This window comes from Sorex fumeus, unplaced genomic scaffold, assembly GCF_029834395.1.
Source record: "Sorex fumeus unplaced genomic scaffold, SorFum_2.1 ptg000037l, whole genome shotgun sequence".
In the NCBI taxonomy this organism is placed as follows: Eukaryota; Metazoa; Chordata; class Mammalia; order Eulipotyphla; family Soricidae; genus Sorex; species Sorex fumeus.
Genome location: NW_026606094.1, coordinates 7443361 through 7461464, shown reverse-complemented (window position 1 = coordinate 7461464; position 18104 = coordinate 7443361). Strand labels below are relative to the sequence as shown.

General features: G+C 36.5%; 1 protein-coding gene across 1 annotated transcript; it reads left to right on the top strand.

Annotated features, from left to right (window-relative positions):
- The first annotated feature begins 11679 nt into the window (after positions 1 to 11679).
- LOC130027622 (hyaluronidase PH-20-like) lies at positions 11680 to 17300 on the top strand. The gene is given in 3 exon segments (XM_056118472.1): positions 11680 to 12567; positions 13454 to 13543; positions 16998 to 17300. Coding segments are annotated over 3 exon segments (1281 nt in total).
- Positions 17301 to 18104: the final 804 nt, after the last annotated feature.

The following is an 18104-nucleotide window of genomic DNA, read 5'->3' as shown; positions in this document are numbered from 1 at the left end:
CACAGTAATAACAAAGTCTCCAATGGAGACGTTACTGGGCCCGCTCGAGCAAATCGACGATCAATGGGAGGGCCTTTACTTTAACTTACCTAATCCTCAGCATGACACACAAAGCGGATAATCTTTACTCCCCTAATTATTTTCCATCTGTGATACACCACACAATGTTCTTCATTTCTTAATGGTTTCTACGTTCATTTCTAACTTGAATCATTTATGTGCAAGTTCTCTAACCAAAAATAATACATCTCTTTTATATCATTGTATTATTGAGAGTTATGGATTACTTCTTATGTTTCCTGATTAATTTGCTACTGGAGAGATAATGGCAGGGTTTTTTTTGCAATGTCTTGTGTATTTGTAAATAATTGTAATGAAATGTAAGCAAGCCCTTCCTTCCATTTTATTTAATGAGAGTAGTTCACTAGAATGAGTATCCAATTGTCTGGACTATGAGACATGACTGTAATGATTTTAATTTCTTTTTAAATATCACCATCATTATAGCTGAGTCTGTGAAAACCTTAGACTAAAAGTTACTTTTAAAATCTAAGTGTAGTGGCTTGAGCGATAGCACAGCAGGTAGGGCATGCCTTGTATGCAGCTTACTGGGGATAGATTTCCAGAAACCCATATAGTTTACAAAGCAACACCAGGAATAATTCCTGAGTGCATGAACCAGGAGTAACCATAATGCAATGCTGGATGTGACCCAAAAAAGCAAAAAGAATAAAAATTTAAAGGTAATATGTAATCAAAATGAATCAATAATTTAATTTTACAACAATATAGAAAACATCACACGTAGTACTATGATCTACATGACTACTTATGCAATTAGTTCAAGGATGTTAGATTCGTTCTTCAAATTACATCTGGTTATATTATTTATGATGATCTTGTGATAATTCCCCAAATATGTAAATTTAATAAACTAGAAGTTTCACTTTAACTCCAGACATCCTGTTCCTCATTGATTTGCTCGAGCGGGCGCCACTAACATCTTTATTATCTCTGTTGCATGCTAGTGTTGCCCAATGGTGTCTGCTCATTCTAGGAACACAGAGAGCTTCAAACCGATCGTTCAGGGAACTCACGTAGAAGTCTGACCATCTCATAGGTGGGGGGGGGGGCACACAGTCTTTTGACATCACGTGGAATCTAGTTGGTAAAAGTTCTAGTCCAGGGGTTGTCTCCAAATCTCATTACATGTCCAGGCCACTGATTTTTGACGTCTTGGAAAACGAGACAGAGTCCCTTATTCTTGACCATTGACGGAGGTCAGAACTCCAGATTCTTTCTCTCATTTGAGTGAAGCGTGATACTCAAGCGAAGCTCTTTCGATTCCTCTTTGGGAGACCCAAATAGAGTTCTCATTCTGTTTTCAAGGGCCCAAGTCATTGAGGTGTATGTTAATGCAGGAAGAACAGTGGAACGAAGAGATGTGCCCGGTTCCAGAGGTTCTTCGTCCTCTTACCTATCTCCTCGATGCTCTTGAAGGCATTCCAAGCCACTCTCTTCCTCCTGCACAACTCAGGTGCCAGGTGATTTGTCATGTTGACTTCTCAACTTAGGTACACATAACTGTTACATTCGGAGATGGTGGTTCCATTGAGAGCAAATGGAACAAGACTGTTTCTCATAATCATTGTCTTCCTGAGATTCAACTTTAGTCTGACCTTTTCATACTTGTGGTCGAAGTCAGTCAGCATTTGTGCCGCTTGACTAATATTGGTGTTATTAGAATGATATCATCAGCAAAGTGGAGGTAGTGAAGTTCCCGACTATCTTCACTCCCATTCCTTTCCATACCAGTTGTTGCATGACGTTCTCAAGGTGACACTGAGGATTTTCAGTGAAATGGTATCACACTGCCAAACCCCTCTCTTGACATGGATGATCACTTCTTCCTAGAACATTGGATCCTGGTAGTGAACCCATAATATAGCTCACGGACTATCCTGATGTATTTAGTTTGAATGCCCTGATTGGCTAGGGCTTCAATGATCACTTCTGTCTCAACAGAATCAAAGGCCTTCTTTAAATCAATGAACGTTAGACAGAGCAGCATCTGGAACTCCCGAGAAATCTCAATGAGCTTGTTTATCATGCGGATATGGTCTATCCTGCTGAATTCTTTGCAGAATCCAGCTTGCTCACATGGTTGTTCTTCATCTAGTGTTCTGCCAATCCTATTCAAGATGTCTCGAGTGAACCGCTTGTAGATGACAGACAATAGGCAGATCGGGCAATAGTTTCCAATGTCGTGGATATTTTCCTTCTAGTACAGTAGCACAGTCCTGTTGATTTTCCACTGAGACGGAACCTGTTTGTTGCTTTACTGATGAAATGGCATGTCAGATTGTGGAAGGGAGAATGTTGGGAATGACATATCCATCCTGTGGAATTTGGTATGTGGGCAGGTGAATGTGGCTATCAAAGAGATCTGAGTAGAAATCATGGATAATCTTCCCATTGCCCTTCTGGAACCTGTGATAGATCCATCAGGACGTCAGAGGGCAGTCATTTTTGACTTGTAGTTGGTGAAGGACAGGTGGGCATTGTGAAAGCTTTTCTTGGCATCTGCCACATCAACCAGCACTGCTGCTCTTCTCTCTTTGAGGTATTCCTTTATTGCTTCTCTGCACTGCTTTGCAAGCTTGGACATTCGCTTGTGGTTTCCTATGGCATGCGCCAAGCCACGTTAGCAAATAAGCTCAAAAGGTTTGAAGACAGGCATTTTTTGTGGCTATCTCTCTCTTGTCATTCCTCGCACAATCATGGAGGTGCTGAACCAGTTGATCGTATTGCACGTCAGTGTTGTCAATGATGGCATCTTCCCATGTTGTCACAATAGTGTGAAAGAGCTCCCAGTGGGTGTTCGTTCTTGGAGTTCTCTTCTTCAACTTTGCAGCCCTTTCTCCCCACTCTGTGAAGCAGAGCTCTTTGGTACTATTGTGCAACATGGGAAGATGCCATCACTGACAACATTGACGAGGAATATGATCGACTGGTTCAGCACCTCCATGATTGTGCAAGGAATGCCAAGAGGGAGCTAGCCACATAAAAATGCCTGCTTCCAAAACTCTTGAGCTTATTCACCAACGTGGTTTGGCACAACCCTCGGGCAACTGTAGGCAAACGTCCGAGCTCGCAAAGCAGTGCCGAGATGCCATAAAGGAAGACCTCAAAAACAGAAAACAGCGGTTCTGGTAGATGCCGCAGAAGCCGGGAAAAGCATTTTAAATTCCCACCTGTCCTTCGCCAACTACAAGACCAAGATGACTGCCCTCTGATGTCCTGATGGATCTATCACATCTTCCAGAAGGGCAATGGGGAAGATTTTCCATGACTTCTACTCAGATCTCTTTGATAGCCACGTCCACCTGCCCACATACCAAATTCAAATTAATATCATACTAAAAAGACTAAATATGTTTATAAACTCCACACTAATTTGAACTTGCACTTTTGTTTATTCTCATTTGATTCCTTTTAGCAATTTCTAATTCTTTAAATGTGAGGTCTGATTCTGAAATAATTTTTTGCAAGTGGCTAATTAGTTTTCCCAGCACGACTTTTTGAAGAGGCCTTAATTTATCCAGTTTATATACCTATAACCATAAATAAGATTACATAATCACATATATTCTGGGGCAAATGTATTTGAGCTCTTGATTTCATTGCATTAGTCTGAGAATCTCTAGCACAGTACCATGCAATTTTGAATACAATAGCTTTGTAATATAATTTTCTGAAGGGGGAAGGTACAGTCATATCATTTTTACACAAAATAACTTATGCTATTCTGAAATCTTATTACCCTATGTAAAGTTTAACAGCTTTTGTCTCTTAAACATATCTTGGGTCTGTATTGAATCTCTATAATCTCTATAATGCTATGTGTACCATGCCATTAGCACAATACAAATCTGTCTTATCAAAAACAAAGAATGAGTATCCATTTCTTTGAGTCCTCTTACTTGTTTTATTTGTGATATAATTTTATTTGCATAAATCCTTAATCTCTTTTGTAAAGCTGCTTTCAAGATTCTTGATTTTTTTTAGAGATGACGTGACGTCATCCACCCAGATGTAACTCCTCCTCCCAGATGCCCCATCTTCCCGTTGGTAGACATTACACTCACCAACTGCCTCTGGCAACATGTAATCCCATCAACAGCCAGTACCGAAAGACTATAAGACCCAGCTACCGTACATCTTACTCTCCAGATCTTACTCTGGAGAAGCTGGCAGGCTACTGAAAGTATCCTGGCAACATAGCAGAGTCTGGCAAACTCCCCGTGATGTATTTGATATGCCAAAACACAGTAACAATGATGGGTCTTATTCTCCTGACCCTGAAAGAGCCTCGAATGTGGCACATTCTAAAGTCTCAGGGCTAAGACAAATGAGATATTACTGGTGCCTTCTCTAGGAAATCGATGAACAGCTGGATGACAGTGATACAGTATTAGAGTGATGTGACAGGAATTACTTGATTTGTTTTTTTCTCTCTTCTACTTTTTTATTTGCAAACCCAAATGCCATGGATTTATCTGCTTTTTTTCCCTCTGCAACTAGTGGAGAGTTTGTGATTTCTAGGATTTTTAAAACTTTTTTATTACTTTTCTAAGGATAGAATAAGAGCTATAATTAAAAAAATCATTATAACAAACATCTTTGATTTGTGTATCGAATGTACTCAGATTAAAGAAGTACAAAACATTGCATCCATAAAATCTAGATGTCTCCCTTCATTTGGAGTCACAAAGGGTCTCATAAGCTGGCTACTGTAATATGTATTTAAAAAATCTAAAATTCACATTATACTTTCCGGGCTGGAGCGATAGCACAGCGGTAGGGTATTTGCCTCGCACGCAGCCAACATGGCCGACCCGAGTTCGATTCCTCCGCCCCTCTCGGAGAGCCCGGCAAGCTACCGAGAGTATTCGATATGCCAGACACAGTAACAACAAAGTCTCCAATGGAGACGTTACTGGGCCCGCTCGAGCAAATCGACGAACAACGGGAGGGCCTTTACCTTTACCTTATCCTTCTCAAACCCCCATTTTGTGGCCTTCTACAACTTCCTATTCAATATTCAAGACATCACACATATAGCTTCTTTCATAACACCCAAATCTTTTTCTGTCACTCTTATTTGTATCTCGCCCACATGGCAAAACCTGGCAAGCTACCCATGACGTATTCGATATGCCAAACACAGTAACAAGTCTCACAATAGAGAGTTACAGGGCCCGCTCGAGCAAATCGATAAACAACAGGAGAACAGTGACAGTGACAGTGATAGTGGAATCTTAAGCACTGTCTGGAATATAGATATAGATGTCTTATTTGTATTAAAGATCATTCTGTGCTCATACACTGTGTTGTGATTTTTCACTTTAAGAGTCTGTTTTTGTACACGCAGGAAACTCACTAATATCAAGAAGCATCTAGTTATGTTTGAATGATTTTTGATCATAACTTAGCCTAGCAGAAAATAAAGAAGCAGTAAATTCTTTTCGAATTATTTTTATTTCCTAATATCTCTTATTTCCTAAGTATCTCTTTTCGAATTATTTTTATTTCCTAAGTATCTCTTAGGAAATAAAAAGGGATCTTTTATAAACCTGGTTTTCAAATTTGATAATTGAATACTGAAAGACATTAGGATATATAAGAATTAGTAACATTACTATTTTGCAAGAGGTATGAACACTAAGTAAGGAACAGTCGAAGTGAGGGTCACATTGTGTATGTTTTGTAGATCTCAATGTCATGGCAGAGTTTCTTTTAGTGGTAAGACTGTGTACGGATCCCAAGCCTTCAAGAGACTGATGTCAAATGTCACCTACAAAAATATTTGATACAGACTTATAGAGCTCAAGAACTCACCTGCTCTCACTCTGACTGAGTCAATGTCCTCATCTGAATTGATGAGCTATGTCAGTCGTGCTGTTGCCAATGGAGTTGATATGGTTTTGAAATATGAGTCCAAGGAATTGGACTGTAATTTTCTTTACCTGATGGAAAGAAGTTGAGTAATATTTGTTAGATGGGACAATACATATGCCTGTTTCATGGAGAGCTTACTAGGATTAAATCAGTTGAGTGACTGAGAAGAAAATGACTTTTGGAAATGAGGGATAAAACAAGCACATGACTATTGACTTTCCTACTTAGTTAGGATCAGGTACATGCAAAAACTTTTGTCCTCTGTGTCATGCCACATATGTTTCTATCATGAATAGAAACATCGAGGTATTGATAACTCCATGCATCTCCCACTTTTTCTTATAGTGTTTGGAGAAAGGCATCCTACAAGTTTGCATTTCATTTCATGGTCTGAATATAAGTATCATAGAATGTTGAATCAGTAGGAGATAAAATACTCCTAGTAATAATTCCTCTCGATCGTATTATAAGTTTTATCTTAAATTTCGTTACAGATTTTGTCTCTTGAGTTAAACAATTTCCTATTCTAAGATATTAGTTTTTGAGACATATATTGTGAATAAATATCAGTTGATGTATTTTTCTGCTCCTGATCAAAATAGGATATGTAAGTTAAACATCATGAGGACATCTTGAATTATTTGAACTAAATACATAAAAAATTATGAAAGACCAAAATTTTGAAATGTTTCAACCATTGTGAAAAAATATTTAATCCCCCTAATGGCCAAATTGTTAGGACAGCACAATATTTGTGTAGCGTAATTTACTGCATAATTCAAACAAATTAAAAATTTGAGTTCAATTTTGAAGAAAATTTCAGTTAGTTGAATAATAACGATTAAAACTAAAGAAAAAATTACATTACCTTTAAGTAAACTAAGATTCAAATATTCAAACTTCCTTCTGAAAATAAACCAAGTTTTTTAATTTCATTTGTATATTGTCCTGATCTGTCTAATAAAGGTGTGTTATAAAGAGAAATTTCCTTAAAATAATTTAGAACTCGTTGTATTTTAGCTTTGATCACGTGATAAATATTAAATTGCTTTGTGATTTTTTTTATTTTCACTTGAAAAATCTGAGCAATTTTCTTAAACCCAGAGTCCTGCTGTGATGGAATTGTCACAAATTTTTATTTTTTGTTTTCTTTTTGGGTCACACCTGGCGATGCTCAGGGGTTACTCCTGGCTTTGCGCTCAGGAATTACCCCTGGCAGTGCTCAGGGGAAAATATGGGATGCTGGGAATCAAACCTGGGTTATCTGCGCGCAAGGCTAATGCCCTACCTACTGTGCTATTGCTTCAGCCCCAACAGATAAGATATCAATAGGTGTTCAGAACAGGGATTTGAACCTCTATTTTATTTAGTGATGGTGAGCAAACATCCAGTTGGGTCTCCAGGAGTCCAAAACATCAGTTACCATTTCCTTAATGTCCTTGAAGAATGATATATTGGACAATCACCACATTTAGTGTTATATACAAAAATATGTACTGAGTTAGAGAAGCCTATATTTTTTGTAAAGTTAACAACACATTATCAATAACATAGTTTATTTTCTCATGCTGTCCTTGTCCTAGGACTCCTGAATCTCTCCTTCACGTGCTTGGCTTCTTATACCCTGTTTTAGCTGAAGGATATAAAGACCATTTTACCTTACTTTAAAACAAATATAAAAAATTTTTTGCTTGTTTATGTAAGAATTTTTTTTCTACTCCAATTGATGGTGACTTTTTATTTTAGGCAGGTGAAACAGGCGTATGGGAGGTTTTCAACAACAGTAAGTGGACCTAGAACTCATACATACCCCCCCCCCCACACACACACACTAGAATACTTCACAACTGTAAGAAAGTTTAAATACATTCAATTCTTTGCAACACAGAGAAAATAAAATTATCAAGTTTAATGCCATTAACAGAAAGAGAAAGATAAATTCAGAATTGTCTCATTTATATGTGATATATTGAATATATGAATTAAATGGTGTACAGTTTGAAAACATGGGGGGAGATGCGTACATCACTTTAGTCCCAGAATATACACAGAAGGGCGGAGATGTGAAGAAAGCTTGGGAAAAAAGAAAAGACAAACTGTAAACTATGGGTAGCATGGGTCAAGAGAATTAGAGTACATCGTGTTTTAAAGGAATGGTGTAGGTAAATGTCCAAACCACAGCGTCAACAAAAATTAAAAAGAAGGTTCAAAATTCTGTAAACCAATTTACAAACGTGCTTTTCAAGGAGTCAAGCTGCGAATATATAGTGGCTGGTTGGGGTCTGAGTACCCAAGAGAGGGAAGAAGACACTGGTGATGCAATTGGTACTGGCACATAGTATGTCTTAAATCCAACTATGAATATCATTGCATATCCTGACACAGTAATAAAATGACAAACATAATAATGTGTAGATAGCAAAAAGAAAAGAACTATGTGAGTTTGTGCATGAGGTGGGAGAAGTGTGAGAAGAGGCAATGAGAAGTGAAAGGGGCAGGGTTCAAGGGGATTCAGGAGCATCAGTGGCATAAAGGAATGAGCTATCTAAATACTTGAATCAATCACATTGTGATTGATTCAATCACAGAGTCAACAATTTTGTATTCATAGACCAGGACTTTAACAACCAAGTTTAAAAAGGTCATTGTCACTTTGCTACCTGCAGCTGAAGGGTGGGGAGGAAGTTTACAATCGGTAGATGCTTGACACCAGTGGTGCGATTGATGTGAGAATATTGTATGTCTAAAGATCATCTATGAATATCTTTGTAAATTATAGCATTTTAATTAAGTTAATTTTGAAAATATAGCTTAGGTATAAGAATAAAAATCTATCATCTCTCCTAAACTATGACTATCAATGAATTACTTCAATGTATAAAACATTTTATTGATTAAGGTGTTTTATAATTGTCAATTTTAAAATGTAACTGTAAATTAGAGATTATTAAAAGCAAGTAAAGCAAAGAAAGTTAGATAAAATATTATCTTTGATAAAAACTTGTCATTATGAAGATAAAACCTAATAGACCCACACTACAGAAAACATTGGACTAATTTAAATTACTTAAATTTGTGAATACATCTATTAAACTTGAAGGCAGGAAATGGGCTTAGTATCATTGGTTGAGCAATGGGGTCATGGAGTGATAGATTAAAGTTGGGAACATTATTTTAAGTAACATTGTAAGTCATACTGTCTAAATGAAAAATTGTTTTTAAACTCTGAAATCGATGTATGACACCTTCTTCATGTCATAGCATATATGACTACATGTATCAACAGTTGATTTTCCCAATTTTGTGAGATTGCTTTCAGTGCTTTTGCCTTCTATGAGTATTAAGTTGGTGAGTCTCTGTGGCACTCCCATTTTGTCATCACTGTCCTTGTCCTTAGCTGACCATCACCCTGGAATTCAGTTCCTGTTTCTCTTGTCTCAGATGATTATAAAAGGGCACTCTTGGTTACCTCTGTTCTTGGTGAGGCAACAGATGAACTGCCCGTACTTTTCATCTGCAAGCGTGAATCTGTTCAGGTTTTTATTAACTGGTACTTGGGTAAGAAAATCTACAAATATTTGGCATACTTCAAAGAGTGAAAAAAACTTTATAGAGTAAACTTTTTCTCTTTTAATTTAGCATGTCTCATATATTTTAACACTTATATACTAATTGTATTGTTTGTTTTATAAAAGATAATAATTATTAATGATTGTTGATATCTTGTAGATATGTTCAGTATACCACTACTCAGAGTATCTCAATTTGAGCTTCATACTACGATATTTATTTTTTATGATTTTTAGTAATCATTTTTCTCTTTTCTTATGAACAGAATTCCGTATGATCAAAGTAACATTTATCTACCATGTAATGCAAAAATACCAAATTCTAAAGTATTTCTTTACTAGTTCTGAAACTTATTTGTTTCTCTCACCTATGATGTCAGTTACCAATCAAAGACAGAAAATTGCATTTAAGTATCTTTGATAAAGAAAGATTTTTTTCAATTTGAAAGAACACAATTTAAATATTAAGTTTTGATGTTTTCTTCTTCATGAAGTTATTCATTAAGATGAAAGGGACAAGCCAATGAAGGATTCAAGTAGTCTGATCTGCTGATGAAGTCATGAAACTTGAAGACTTGTTCATGGAGATTTGCTATCAATGTGTCCTGTATGGGAATATATGATATTTAAGAGGCACGGTTCCATCACTGATCTGAATCCAGTGTAGTGGGATTTTATATTGTTTCATATCTATATGAATATTTCTTTAATGGATCATACAGCTGTTAATTTTAAAAAAATCTCTAGAAAATCTTTATTCCTAATAGGACTGTGGACTATTCAACAAACTTGGTTATCCATCTCTCAATTTTTTCATTCCTGGTATTTACTATGTTCCAGGCATGAAGGAAAAGTGAATTTTAGTTCACCCTCTTACATACTCTGAGTTAAGTTTATGAGCACATAGAGAAATAGAGTTATATTTAGTTGAATTCATAATCTTTATTAAGTTTCGATGTACAAAGACATCTGTTTGTTTTGTTTTGGGGTCATACCCATTGTTGTTCAATTCATACTCCTGTCTTTGCACTCTGGAATCATTTCTGCTCCTCTCAGTGATAGTCATCTGAGAAAAGACCCTCAGTTTACCACATGCAACACAAAAGGATATTATCATATGTGGTCTTTCTTAGGCTTCATAAAGTATACTTTTAAAAAAATTTAACCTAAAAGTGTGTACTAGGAGCATATATAAACATATATGTCTAAATGTACATATATATGACAAATTATAAGTATATAAGACAAAAGACCATAAGAGGCTGAAGCTTCTAGAGAAATTAAAATGAAAAAAATCACCAGAAAAGTCATGAGGAAAGATAAAAGAAGAGATGCTTTTTCAGAACACCTTCATATGCATTTTTCACAGAGATTTTCAAACTTATACTGCTTTACTGAAATGTCACAGCAGATATAAGATATTGTCATTTTATTGTCCAAATACTATAGTAACTTAATATGCCCAATAAATAAATTCTAGAAATAATTAAATAGTTTGAGAAACTTGATTTTGATCTTATATCGAGGAAGCCGAGAGCAATCTACTAGTGTTAATAAAAATTAGTGACTTTTGTAGTTTTAGGTATTTGTGGATACTAAGTTCGGGAGTTATCAGAAAAATACAAATATTTTATGATTACATAACATATGTTAAAAAATTTAATAATTATTCTAGGCCCTTAATTAGTAATCTTCTCTTTGGATATAAATCCAACTGTATAAAGACAAATGCTCACATAGGAAATGAATTGATTTATTTTAGAATTAGAGTACATTTTGTGAATATATGAACAGAAGAAAATCTTTTTCATCTTCAAATAGTTCATCAAAGTCATGATTCTTGATTTTCAGAGTATGATAAAATTTACAATTTATAATACAGATAAATAGGCTTTATATGTATTTTTCAGATATGTTTGAGAAATTTGCAAACCATCACTGAAATATAATGAAAGAAGAAATATAATAAATTGAACCACAGTTATCATCATCCTATTCTGTTACTATCACAAATCAAATTTGAAAATATCAAAAAATTGATCACAGAATAGGTAACATTTTTCTATTATTATTTTTCATCATGAAAGTACTAGAAGACAAATGTTTCATCCTTTACAGCTTTCTTGGGTTCAACGGATCATTTCTGGCAATGCACACCTTCCTTATGTTTCCAAGTTATGTGACTATGAATTATTCTGCAAGGCCGATTATTCCAAACACTACTTACATACTTGCATGGAATGTTCCAACAAAAAAATGTCCTAATGAATACAATGTGACAATAAATCTGAGCATCTACTCATTTATAGGATATCCTACTAAAAATACCACTGGACAAAATGTTACATTGTTTTATGTGAATAGACTTGGTCTCTATCCTCACATAAATATGAGTACTAATGAAGATGTGAATGGAGGTATTCCCCAGTGTGGAAATCTGACAGCACACTTGCAAAAAGCCAGAAATGACATTGATTATTATATAAAAAACGGTTCTGTGGGCTTAGCTGTTATTGACTGGGAAGATTGGAGACCCACTTGGGCTAGAAATTGGGGTTCAAAAACTATTTACCAGAACAAATCTATTGAGTTGGTTAAACAAAACAATTAAAGTCTTAATGAACATGAGGTTAACAATACAGCGAAAAGAGAATTTGAAAAGTCAGCAAAGGATTTCATGCTAGAGACTTTAAAACTGGGAAAATCATTAAGACCAAAGAACTATTGGGGTTTTTACCTTTTCCCTGATTGTTACAATCATCAGTATACGAAAAGCGAATATAATGGAAGTTGCTTTGGTATAGAGAAAACAAGAAATGATCGACTCGACTGGTTGTGGAATGAAAGCTCTGCTCTTTACCCATCCATTTACTTGAATAAAAATTTAAGCTCAAATCCACGGGCGGCACTCTTTGCCAGAAATAGGGTCCAGGAAGCTTTTCGGGTATCTGCAAAGCTTGGTGTTGAAAATCCGCTTCCGGTTTTTGTGTTTGTCCGTCCAGATTTTACAGATGCTCCTGGAGAATTTCTTTCTGAGGTATGAAAATCAATGCAAACCACGGGTCATGACATTGTATTCAGTGGAATTAAACATTATTTTTGAAGGGAATGAAACTTACATTTTAGTACACTTGAGGTAGAACCAGTTCACCATATAATGATAGAAGTGTAAAATAAAACTATGTTTGACTTTTAATTCAATCGTATATAGCTTCCAATGAGAATGAGGTATAGTTGATATTCAGAAATTTATTCTAGCCTTGACTTTTCTTTTTATAAGTGGTCTTCCCTCTCTGCCTCCCTCCCTCCCTTCCTCTCTTTCTCCCATCCTCCCTCCCTCCTTTCCTCCCTTCCTTCCTTCCTTCCTTCCTTCCTTCCTTCCTTCCTTCCTTCCTTCCTTCCTTCCTTCCCTCCCTCTCTCCCTGTCTTCCTTCCTTCCTTCCCTCCCTCCCTCCCTCCCTCCCTCCCTCCCTCCCTCCCTGTCTTCCTTCCTTCCTTCCTTCCTTCCTTCCTTCCTTCCTTCCTTCCTTCCTTCCTTCCTTCCCTTTCTCTTTCCTTCCCTCCCTCCTTCATTCTTTCATAGATTTTGTCCTTTTTTCCAATTATCTTGCCACAGTCCGCCTAAAAATGCTTAGAGTACCATATGAGGTACAGGGATCTAAATATGCCCGAATTTGCCAAAAAAGTGCCTTACCAATTCACTGTGCAATCATTTCTGTATCTTCCTTTTTTTGGCAGATCAATGAATATCATGAAAATATTTTTGTTTTATGAAGATAGTATCTTTTAAAAGATAAAATCAAGTTACAAGAAAACATTAAATTACATTTGTAGACTCTGCTGCTTAACTTTAGTTTACTATTCTATTTGTAAAATTTTAGTTTTGTTCCAATTGGTTTAACACTTTTCTATCACTTTGGCAGTTTGATCTTGTGAATACTATTGGTGAGAGTATTGCTCTAGGTGCCTCTGGAATTATAGTATGGGGAAGCCTCAATTTCAGCAAAAGTGCGGTAAGTCTAATTGTAGGCAGTGGGCAAAACTATTCTCAATTTTACTGTCTTGTTGATTTTGAGGAATAAAAATGGTGCGATGATCCTCACACATCAGAGTTGCTCAATGTGTCTTATGGAATCCAATAATCTAGCATTTGTATATTTCTATTAGAGGCAGGGTGTATTTTCTTTCTTTCGAGTCTGAAAGTAAATAATACGATTCTGGACTTTAGTTCGGAGAGCCCGGCAAGCTACCGAGAGTATTCGATATGCCAGACACAGTAACAACAAAGTCTCCCATGGAGACGTTACTGGGCCCGCTCGAGCAAATCGACGATCAACGGGAGGGCCTTTACCTTTTACCTTTTTTAATCTGGAAGTGATATTTTGTGTCTTTGATTCCTACTGAGAAGCAAAATCACTTCTACTGTATCAAATTCTTCCATTTTGTTGAGCAATTTTTAAATGAAATCCTCTGTTCCTAATCTTCTATTTCTAATCTTCTGTTTCTACTCTTGAAAGACACTAGTCAACATGCACTTGTTAGTTTGTGATACAGTACTATATTATTCTTAACTAAGCATGCATATACATAGTCATTGAAGAAAATTACTTAATTGTAATTTATTTTAAAGTTCATAAAACAATGTTTTTAAATAAAATTGCGCTGAGTGGTTCTTTATATAACTTTTAGCTAAAATTACTTTTTTTTAAAAATGCATTAGAAAATCCAAGAGTGATAGATCTAGTTTTTTTTACCCCTTTTTGTCACACACAGGGTACTCAGTATGTGTTGAGGGTTCACTCCCAGTGGCTTAAAGGTCTATATGTTTATCAGGAATTGAAGAGACAGAAGCATGTAAGACAAGCATATTATAGACAGTACTACCTCTCTAGCCCAAGAGTAATAGAAGTCTTTAACATAAAGAAAACATTATTTTGGGGATAAAGAGGTAGTAAAGCAGTTAGAGCATTTGCCTTGTACATGGCTAACCCTGGTGTAAAACCTGGCATCCCATGTGGTTCCCCCAGCAATGCAGAACTAATTCCTACATTCAGAGTCAGGAGTATCCCCTGAGCATTGCCAGTTCACCCAAAAATTTTAAAAAATACAAAAGTACAAAAATATAATATAAAATTAAAATATCGTTTTTTATAAGTATTTTTGAAGCATAGTTTATTTTAATTTTAGTTGGACCTGAAAGAATAATACAAGGGTAATTATTTTTTGAAATCAATGAAAACGTTCAAAAAATTCTTAAGGGACAAGATTATAAATTCAATTTTCTAATGTATTGAACTTAGTTGAAACTTTAAACGCAATGCAAAAATAGTTTTGTCATAGGGGACACATATTTTTTGGAGGTGAGCTGTTCCTTTATTGATAGAAGTAGACATGTTGTTGATATATGTGTCATGGAGAAAGTCTTATGATATCAAGAGCCAGAATCTTGTTTCAGGAAATGTAAAGAACAGAATTGATCATGTAAGATGTAAAAAACTTTTTGTTCTTTTGTGCCCATAAATAAAGTAGTCAATATATCAATTTTTAATGGTAGAAATATTAGGTAAGCTTCAATGTGAAACTTTGTTTCTCTCTGTTTGGGGTTTACTCTTAACTATGCTGAGGTTCCTTCTCACTCTGTTCTCAAGATACGTTTTTGATGATACTTGAAGACTACAGGTGTTGCCAGGGATTGAGGCAGGATTGGCTGTATTTAAGGCAGCTTCTTGAATTCTATACTACCTCTTGGTTCCTCATTTTGCAACTTGAAAAAGATAATTTCAGTACTTTCAACTATTTTGCATACTTATATTTCTTAGGTGTCACACTGTTCAACAGTGCCTAAAGAACTAACAGAAAAATATAATTGAAAGAAGGAGATCCTGTTAAACACTTTGCAGAATCTTTTACATGTCATAAAATGAATTAAAATATATAACTACTTAGAAATAGTTTAAAGCATCACTCATGTTTCCTGAAACATATGTCCTCCAGTTTCAAGAGGCTTTATTTAAATGATTAATCACTATGAATTCTCCGTGTTGAGTTTTTGCTTTAACAAGTCTTGATCATTTTTTAGTTTAGGCAATCACGATCACAATCAAGATCTTCCTGTTGTTCGTCGATTGTCTTGAGCAAGCACCAGTAACATCTCCTTCTACCTAGCCCTGAGATTTTAAAAGAGCCATTTCAATGCTCTTTCAGGATTAGGAGGATGAGAACCGTCATTGTTACTGGTTTTTTACATATTGAGTACTACACGGGAAGATTGCCAGACTCTGTTGTGTGGGTAGGATACTTTTTGTAGCTTGCAGGGTTCTCCAAAGGAAAGATAATAAGATGTTGCACTGCCACAAATGCATCCGCACGCTTCCGGGAGCTGAGTTTTATAGTCTCTGCATCTTGGCCGTTGATGGGACCAACCTGGTGCTCTCGGCAGCTGATGGGTGTGACGCTTGCCTACTGGAAGACGGGTGGTCCGGGTTGTGAAGGCCCAGTCCCAATCTGAGTAGGCTTGGAGACCTCAGCCCCGGGACCCATGTGCCTGTGTTCCTTTGACAGTTCTTTCATGCATGAGACCCGTCCGGACGTGTGTAGAGTGGTCCCAACATGGCCTTGGCTGCCTCCAGAGGTCCTCAGCTGCTGGGGCTCTGCTCAGGGCAGGTGGAGGAGGAGAGAAACTCAACCCTCCCTCTCCAAGGGGCCCCGGTGAGGACAGCCAGGTGTGGGGGCATGAGACTGCGCTATTTTCCTCTGGGAGTAGGGTTTTATAATCTCTGGGTCTTTGCTGATGATGGAACCACCTGGCCCTGGCGGCAGCTAGTGGGTGTGACACCAACCTACTGGAAGATGGGAGATCTGGGTGGATGAGGCCCAGTTCTGATCCGAACAGGTTTGGAGATCTCATCCCCGGGCCCACATTCCTGGGTTCCTCTGACGGTTCCTTCATGCATGAGACTTGTCTGGACTTGTGGAGGGTGGTCTCAGCATGGCTGTGGCTGGTTCTGGAGGTCTTCGACTGCTGGGGCTCTGCTCAGGGTGGGGAGGGAAACTCAACTCGGCCCCCTCCAAGTTGCCCTGGTGAGGACAGCCAGATGCAGGAGCAGGAGACTCTGGTAAGATTAAAGGAAAAAGTAGTGTTCCTTGGTGAATTTCATTTATTAGTGCTCTTTTTGTTGTTCTTTTTAAAAAATTTGATTCATTTATTTTGTTTTGGGTGTCGTACTCAATGATACTCAAAAGTTACTCCTGGCCCAAAACTGAGGAATTATACAAAGCAGTGTTCAGGGGACCATATGGGATGCTGGATATTGAACTGGTCAGCTACCTGTAAGGCAAATGCCCACCCTGCTGTACTATTGCTCATGCCCTCTTTTTGTTAATTTTTTTCAGAAAACGCTTCACACAGTGAATCCACTCGTATATAAGTTACCTTGTCCTTTGATACTCTTAACTTTTTATTTACAGGATTCATGCAAAAATCTAACGAATTACTTGAATGATGTCCTAAATCCTTACTTACTGAATGTTACGCGTGAGGCCGAAAGGTGTAGCCAAGTGCTTTGTAAAGGGCAAGGAATATGTAAAAGGAAAGATTGGAACTCAACTGACTATCTTCATCTGAAAGAAGAAACATTTAGGATTGGACATGGGGACATTAAAGAGTCCAAAGTGAATGAGAATTTTACAAATCTAGATGTGAAAGAATTTGCTGAAAATTTTGAGTGTCTCTGTTATCCCAATATGGATTGTAATCAAACAATTATTTAGCTAAGTATTAATTACCTTAATGTATGTAATGCTAATGTTTGCATGTCATCCTGTCTAGACCCAGTTGTCTAAGATCCTATTCTTATTGGGAAAAACGTCAAGTTCTGACTTTTTGCAATATAGTATTTTCTATACTATCTGCAATGTTGACTTATTTTTTCTGAAAAAAAGTGACTTTTGGGTTCTTTAGAGTGAATATCCAGTGGAAGTCATCTCCAACAGCCTCTAAGAAGGGCTTCAGAGTGTTAACCAGTAAAACACTACCAATCACTTATTCGCTGAATATAATATAAATGAAATCATGTGTGAATGAATGAATTATAAATAAAATGATTTATGATAAATGAGTTTTGATAATTTATGATTAATTTATAATAAATAAATTTATGATGAATTTATAATAAATGAAATCATTAATTCTAATAATTATGTTTTCAACACTAATTGTTTTTGAGGAGGCACAACTAGAGGTGGTCAGGGTTTTCTCCGGGCTCTGTGATCAGATATCATTCCTGTGTGCCTTTGAGGAGCCATTGGTGGTACTGAGGATTTGAACCCAATTTGGCTCCATGCAATGCAAGTGCTTAACATATGTAATAACTCACTGGACCCATTCTGCTAGTTCATTTTATTATCTGTATCAGGTTATGATATTATTTGTATTTTTACATATAACTTTAGCAAAGCAATCTTTAAGAAAACTAAGAATATTTAACTATGCTTTGCTAGTTCAGATAAAAATACTTATTATTGAATTTTACATTTCTTCGTGAATATAAACTAACCTGTTCCAAACTATAGTTT